General features: G+C 43.5%; 1 protein-coding gene across 1 annotated transcript; it reads left to right on the top strand.

Annotated features, from left to right (window-relative positions):
• Positions 1–255: 255 nt before the first annotated feature.
• Positions 256–7,963, top strand: TMEM11 (transmembrane protein 11). The gene is made up of 2 exons (XM_088466694.1): positions 256–420; positions 7,076–7,963. Exons 1-2 carry the CDS (start codon positions 374–376, stop codon positions 7,590–7,592), a joined length of 564 nt encoding a protein of 187 aa, XP_088322820.1. The 5' UTR covers positions 256–373; the 3' UTR covers positions 7,593–7,963.
• Positions 7,964–8,295: the final 332 nt, after the last annotated feature.

Raw genomic sequence — 8,295 nt, 5'->3', positions numbered from 1 at the left:
CTGTAACCATCACAGAAAGAACAAGGGTCTTCATGAAGGTATCAGATGGTGGGTCCCTCCATTGCTCGCCCCCCTTGTCTGGCCTGACCACTGTTAAATCAGGGGCAGCTGGGTGCCATGTATGGATAGGCCCCGTCGTCCTCTCGCAGACTACTCGGCTGTGTATGAGCATACGATGAGGCTGGGGCTGCCGTACACATTGCCAAACTACAGCTTCCGTAGCAGCGACCCGGTAACAGAGCAAGCAGGGACGCTGGGATTTGTAGTGATTCGCCATTTTACACAATGTTTGATTCTGTGCGGACTATATTTCCCATCACCCCCCGGGAAATGCGCAGAACACAGTGAGACAGCTGGGAGCCGAGTCTCCAAGATGGCCACTTGGGGAAGGAGGCGCGCTGGGCTGGGAGGAAGAGATAGGTGAGCATGGTCCCCGAGTCCCGGAGCACCGATCCTTTGGGTGGGCAACTCGGATTGTGACACTCGTGATTATGACGTATCGCGATTTCCTGAGGTGGCCATCGCGCCCTCTCTCCCTGCAATAAGAGTGCATGTGCATCCTGTGTGTGCCAGGCCCGAGGTCAGGGAAAGCTCGGAGAGGAGGGTGCCCGGTGCCGTGGGCATTTTACACGTGTATGACCACACCTGGGAAGGGGCAGATGGGAACCAGCAGCCATCCTCTTTCTAGGCTTATTAAGGACAGGGCTACATACACAAAAACGCTGCATCCCCAACATATGACCGTTCCAGAGACATGGAAGGTGAAGGCGGCAACATATCATTGAGAGCTTTCCATTCCCGCAAAGTGACCATGTGTATGTGCCGGGGTTCTGGCTGCAGGCAACGACGGGCTTGTTATAGTGCGGCTGCTCAGATGTCAGTGATGTAGTAGTCTAGCTATATCCTTCTGTACATTGTCATGCATTACCTTAGAACATGTTCTAATATTGACAATGTTGAAATAAATAAAAATGCAGTGTTTGTGCAAATACTTGGTTAGGTTAATGTGGAGGCTTTTAATTGGCAATAATTTCAGAATAGCGCTGTCCTGTAACACTGCCATATTAAAGAAGGTAGCTCAAGTATCTATTTTATGTTGTCAAAAACACACGTTTTTTCCCCCACACCCATATTGCCATTTCCCTTTTTATAACATTGGCATTCTGTTTCCTTTCCTCTCTCTGCTAACAGCAGCAAATTACATCCAGCAAGGTGATTTTGCTGGTTTAATGTGAGAGCGTCGTATTGCAATGAACATAAGTCAAGACAATGGCCCATATTTATCTTTAATTGCATATTATCCATGATAAATATAATTTCTAATTGCAGCAATTAGAAATTATAACTATCGGTGCAATGTTTTAAAAGCCTATGCAGAGACAGTCCCTGCAATGTGTAAAAAGTGGTTCAGACCCAGCATTCTTACTGCGCGTGTAAGATCACTCTGTGCAAGCGGCTGTTACCGAAAAGGGATCCCTCTCCTAAAGAATTTTCAAAAGATGAAACCATTCATAATTTAATAACCCCATAGAAACCTACAGGGGCTTCTTTTGCAATATCTTGCATATTGAGATACATTAAATGGAATTTCCTGTCTGTCAGCCCCTTCCCTTTAGAATGTAAGCTCTCACGAGCAGGGCCCTCTTCCCTCATGTGCTTCTCCTTCCCTTACTTACACTATCACTCCTAATGGTGCATACACACGGTCACATAAACTTGACGATTTAAACGATATCGATCATATCGTTCAAATTGTCAAGTTTATGGCCCCCTCAAACGATGGGCGATGCCCAGGCACGAATCGTCGATAACGATATCGCCCGTGCTCGCAGGGCGATAGGCCAACTTGGTCGATATCGACCAAGTTAGCCTGATCGCGGGTCGTTATAGTAGTTGGGGGGGGGGGGGGTTGCTGGATGTTCAATCCAGCACACGCAGGACGATCAGATAACGATCGTTATCTGACTGTCGAACAGTATGACAGTGTGTACCCTCTATATCACCCTCCAACATGACCCGTTCCATTAGGTCCAAAATGCTCTGCTCCTGGACTTCCTTCTTAATTTATGATTGCAGCCACCTGTGGTGAAATACATTTCTCATCAATTAACTAGATCAACACAGGTGATGCCAATCATACATTAGTTGGGAAGTCCAAGAGCAGAGCATTTTGTACCTAATGGAAGCGGTCATGTTGGAGGATAGGCAACTGCACCTAATGGGGCCCATCCATCAGCGATGGATTCCCGCGATGTTGCAACCCGATATCGCAGAAATCCAACATGTTGGATTTTGACGATCGCGATCGAAAAATTATCGCGATCGTCAAATCGGGGACATTTAACATGTAATAATTCAGCGATCCTGCGACGGATCGCTGACCATCGATGTTGGCCAGCGTTTCCACCCGGCAGATCGGCATTTCCGATCGCGTCTCAGGGTCGCGGAAAAACCTGTCCGATGTATGGGCACCTTAACACTTGGTTGTTGACTTCTCTATTCCTCTGCCCAGAACATCAGGTCTCTGTGTCGCGCACTTCTACCATCAGGTATCTCTGTGTCGCACACTTCTGCCATCAGGTAAAAAAAAAAGTTTGAAAATCACAATTTATAGTTTTGGTTCTGTACTTTAAAAAGGCTTCACACTTCAGAAAAGTGCATGGTTTGTGAATGGATATCCTCAAGTTTAACGCCCTCCTTTTTTGCTGAAGTACGGCAGTGGGGGTCCCTGCCCTGTATCATTGTTTTCAGCAGGGCCCTACATGTAGCCAAGACCACCATTCTCTTCTCTTGCCACTAATCAACTATAAAACAGAATAAATTCTTTACAATTGGTGTGAATAGGGCCAGTATCGAGGAGTGATATCCTGTCATACCAAAATGTGTGTGGCATGTTTAGTAACATGTTGCATCTATCTTGTGGGAAGTGTTTTTTTTCAATTCAGCTTTTGTTACCAATCAGTGTAGCTGAACAGGTATCACTTTTTTTTTATAGAGAACCCCATCAAATAACCATTTTCTTACTAAAATATAGTGCTGCTTTTATGCTTAAAATATATTTAAATTTGAATTATTTCTTATACTATAATGCCCAAACAAATAATAACTGGACTTGGACCTGTGTATCACAGCCATCTCAGGTTGTATCAATAGTTATTGGGGGGTCTTGGGAGCACATACGCGTTTCATGCCACTCTGTACCTCAGAAACATTTTCAAAGTTGTTCCCTAAGTAGTGGGGAAAATCGTGTCTATATAGCTCTCCTATGTGTCAAAGAAGCATTCTGTAATTTTTTTCTTTTTCACTTAGTTAGAATTTTAATGCAGATTTGAAATTTGGCTGTATGAATGCTGTTCTGCTGCCAATTCCAAACTTGGGCAGGTGACCTAGTACTGTGGACCTGAAGTAGGCATTAAACTGTATGGTCCTAAAGAGGAGAATCTTGTGATGGTGTTAATATTAAATTGTTTTATAGAGTGTCTGCCAAATGTAAAAGGCAGATGTCTCTAATTGCAAAAAAAACCCCTATTTTAGTATAAACAGAAATATTATATTGGCAGTTCCACCTTTTTAGATTACTTTAGTTTTGCATCTCCTGCAATGTTAACCATTACCAAATACTGTACAGTGCTTTATCTTTCAGCTTTGTTAAATGTTTCTCACAAGTTCAGAGATGACCTAGTCAGTTATTTTTGAAAGAAGGTAGGCTGTACTACACACAGTACATAGATACACTAACTTTAAAAAAAAAAAAAATATATATATATATATATTTTTTTTTTTGCTGCACATACAACCATTTTTTCCGTAGACTCAGTTTGTATCCTACACTGAGGGTTGTAATGGTTCGTTTCTGATCTGGGCTCGAACCCTCCAGAGGTTCAAAAACATATGATGAAAGTTAAACTGTATTCCAGATTCCATGCTCGTTCCGGGACTGCATAATTGCATTGGTGTTGGGCTGTTGGCACTTTAGGCGCAGTGAAACACTGCGGTTTATTTACTAAGCCTTGGATGGAGATAAAGTTAAAGGAGATAAGGTACCAGCCAATCAGCTCCTAACTGCCATGTCAAAAATGACAATTATTTGCTGGTTGGCTGTTACTTTATCTCTGTTCACTTTGTCTCCTTCCAAGGCTTTGTAAATAGACCCCACTCTGTAAAGCTGGGTACACACTTTCTCGATTGCAGGTAATACGGTCCCGATCAGCCGTGCAGTCTGTCCCCAGTGTGACCCCCCGTCAGCCGCGTACACACTGTGCAGACATAGCACAGTGTGTAAGGGCTTCTATTATTATTATCGTTTATTTATATGGCGCCACAAGTGTTCCGCAGCGCCTTACAAAGTACATAAACAAATAGATTGACTTACAGTACAGTACAATACATTACAGGACATGGATAATATACATTGCTACATTCACGACCATAACACCCAGATAAGCAACAATGCAAAGCAATCAAGTGTTAGGTGCCCTGGTAGAGAGTAAGAAGTAGATGAAGGTATAGTAAGGAGATGCACAAGAGGGTAGAGGGCCCTGCTCATAGGAGCTTACATTCTAAGGGACCAAGAGGTCGAACCAATAAATATTAAACAGTACATAAGATGCGACCTCCCGATCCTGACCGTTGCAGGAACGTTAAAAGCCGTTTATTGGCTAACACTCCTGCATTGGGACAGCGTACACACCTATACAATCCAACGGCCATTCTCTCAATATTGGATGAACAGCCCGATGATTGTATAGGTGTGTACCCAGCGTAAGGAAAGCCGCTTCTCTTTACAATGCGTACTTCAGTCATTGCAAGAACCGCTAGCAAGTATGTTTCACAAACTCATGAGTTTCCTTTTTATCCTAAAATCTAGATTTCCCACAAGTATTTTTCAAAGGCTGCACAAATGCAGGTTGTTCTATGCATATATGGTGGGATTACAGGAGTCCTAATAATACCCCATTCAGACATACGACCCGGGAAATGTCCTGCTCAGACCCGGCAATTTATCCTGTGCTAAATCCTGGGTATTTGGTTGAGACCCCCCCCCCTTTGACACCTCAGCGTCTACCCGGGAAATTCCCAGGTAGACCCCTTTCAGACATAAGCAGGTTTTTTTAGTTTACCTACCTCTTCTCTGCCATCTGCCCCTCCTAGCCTATCGCCTCTCCGGCTGCCGCTGAGGAGGTCATCCAAAATGCAGCAGGCAGCCGGCCAATCCCAAACCAGCCATTTTTTTAAATAAATTTCATTTTATTAATAAATGTATTTGTCTTATCCCCTATTTGCCGTCCGCGCCTCCCCCCCCCCCCCCCAATGGGGAAGAGATGGAACCTCTTCCGTTAATGTACTACCCTGGTGGTCCAGCGGGGGTGCGGGCGGCCCGCTGTGCCAGAGACCTGTCGGCAGTCTCCCTCGCTGGCGGGTGTCCCCGGCATCCGGCAGGAGTCCTCTGGGTCGCGATCTACAACGACACAGCCACCGGTGCAGGGGGGTGGTGAGAGGCCGCGCTGAGTGTCCTGTGGGACGCTCTGCGCTGCCAACTGAAATCAGCAGCGCTGAGTGTCCCATAGGACGCTCTGCGCTGCCAATTCAATGTGAAAGCTGCTTGGTGCAGGCCGGGAATAGTAAATTCCCGGGTAGCAACATTCAGACATAAGCAAGGTAATTTCCCGGGACTTAAGTCCCGGGAAATACCCTGGTTGAGGGGAAGGGTCAGCTACCCGGGAATGTGTTCCCGGGTAGGTACCTTTCAGACATACGTGGCAACCCGGGAATTTGGCTGAGGCAGGCCAAATTCCCGGGATACTCAGTATGTCTAAAAGGGGTATTAGTAACCGAAGTAGATTTAGAAGGTGTTGCAGTAAAACTGTATGTATTTATATAGCCTCGCCATGTCAGCTACCCACCTCACAGACAAAAGCATTAATTAAGATTAACACAGTCACTATCAATTTAATGTACAATTTACCTTTATACAGCAGATCTGTTATAACTAAGCAAAGTGAAAATAAACTCATATGCCTGCATAACAGACTTTTCTGCAAATGGAGTTGACCTTCAAAACTTCACTGCTTTTAAAAATACAAGTAGAGCCACAATAGATCTATATGCAAATCAATACAGCAAATAGACAAACCTTGCTTTGATGTTTTATTTTTTTTATACAACCTCTGTTATAAGATACCACCCTATAAAACTACACTACATTTTTTTTATTTTTTTTTATGATTTCTGCAGTCATTCTCAAACTGCTATTGACACTGTGAGGCAGGTATAATTACCCCTATTAGATACAATAGCACATGTTAAATAGAAAATAGGTGAGGCACAAAGAAATCACCAGCAAAAGGCATACAAAAAACATAGAGAAAAAAAAATGCTTGCGCCACTCTGTTCAGCTCTGCCAATGTGTCCCAATCAGATCCCACATCAGCAATTGAGCACAGCACAAGCTGATTTCTAATCTCCGACCCTATTGATCTTGCTGCGGGTCTTGTAAACCGCCGAACTCTCTTTTCTGCCTCTCTGGGGGTGATTCAATTATTCTGTGGACGGCAATAATTAATGGGCACCCAGTGATGCTATTCAATTGTTCTGGGCGCCCATAAATTATCGCAGTCTTCATACCATATTAGACTGCGTTCAGCCATGTAAAACCGCTAAACCCGTCAAGTCCTGGCTAGGGTGTCCCGTCCCCCCAAAGAAAAAAAAATAGCCACCTTTTATAAACAATTGCATCGCCCCTTCTCAGAGCGAATGTGTGATCTGATTAAGAGTGGTGCCAGTATAATTAAGAACCACCATCCAAACAATTCTAGAAATAGGTGTAGGGTATATAAGTATAAACCGTGGTTACTTTTTCTGTTCAGAGTGCAATACATTATCTTTATAATAGTTCTGAGGTACACGTAACAGTTTGCAGACTAGAGTACATGCCATGTGTATAGTTGGCTTGCCTCTTCTTGCTTCTGTGAGAGATGCCAAGTGATGTGGAGAACCATTATGAACCTATTGTAATGATAGATATATATATATATATATATATGATGCAGACTTCTAAAGATCTTTTCTTTGTCAGGGCACCGTTTTCCACGGGTGAGTGGTACATCGTGCATGAGATTTACAATGGCGAAAATGCACAGGACCAGTTTGAGTATGAACTGGAACAAGCACTTGAAGCTCAGTACAAATACATAGTAATTGAACCAACCCGCATCGGAGATGAAACTGCACGCTGGATCACCGTGGGAAACTGCCTGCACAAGACAGCAGTACTTTCCGGTACAGTCTGCCTTCTCACCCCTCTAATTTTGCCTTCAGAGTATTTACCCTACTTATCTCTGCCAGCTGGTATAATTAGCTTGGCTTGCTCTACTCTTTATGGAATCTCCTGGCAGTTTGATCCTTGTTGCAAATACCAGGTGGAGTATGACGCCTATAAATTATCAAGACTGCCACTACACACACTTACCTCCTCCACGCCAGTGGTGCTTGTAAGAAAGGACGACGTCCATAGAAAGAGACTACATAACACAATAGCTCTTGCCGCACTGGCATACTGTGTTAAGAAGCTGTACGAAATGTATGTTGTATGATTTCCACAGAATGCTGAGGATGCAACAGTAACAAATATTTTTGTGAAATTTGATAGGGATTAAAGAATTTCTTCAAAGGAAAAAATATTTTGGTGCAACTGCACTGATTATTTCAGCGCTATATACTAGGATGATGAGGACCTGCTGTCAACTCGGTATACCCAAGTTATAACCCAACATGGAATATCTTTACAAGGGGGATATGAGGGAGTTTTTTTTGCTTTGTTTTTTAACATAGACACTTAAGTATTTGTTGTACCATACTTAACCAGCCAGAAGTTCGTGTGACTATTAAAATAAACAAACTATTGGCTTTACTTGCTTCCCTATTGTGGACTTAAAAAATTAAAATGGAAAATAATCATGAAAAAGTCTTGTCATGTTGTCTAACTTTTATAATAAAAGTGCCTTTTCATATTCTGCAATCACTTTATATACAGATGTGTCCACATACATCTATTCTCCGTGCACTACAAGTCGCGTTACACATAACGCGTGAGTGCCGTTGTGACTCGATAGCACCGTGCATATTTTCTGTGTGACTGCGGGTGTATATGCATGTGAAATTCTACATTAGTGTCACAGCCGCTGACACTGTAACGTAGCATTTTGCCTGCAGATACACCCGCAGTCGCACACAGGGAATATAGGCATGCTGCATATCTTTATAATTTGCTTGTGCGTTCTATTAGGCATCGCTGTG

This window comes from Taudactylus pleione, unplaced genomic scaffold (genome assembly GCF_031769625.1).
Source record: "Taudactylus pleione unplaced genomic scaffold, aTauple2 ptg000066l, whole genome shotgun sequence".
Taxonomy (NCBI): domain Eukaryota; kingdom Metazoa; phylum Chordata; class Amphibia; order Anura; family Myobatrachidae; genus Taudactylus; species Taudactylus pleione.
The sequence above is the reverse complement of the archived record's forward strand: the minus strand, read 5'-3'. Positions and strand labels throughout refer to the sequence as shown.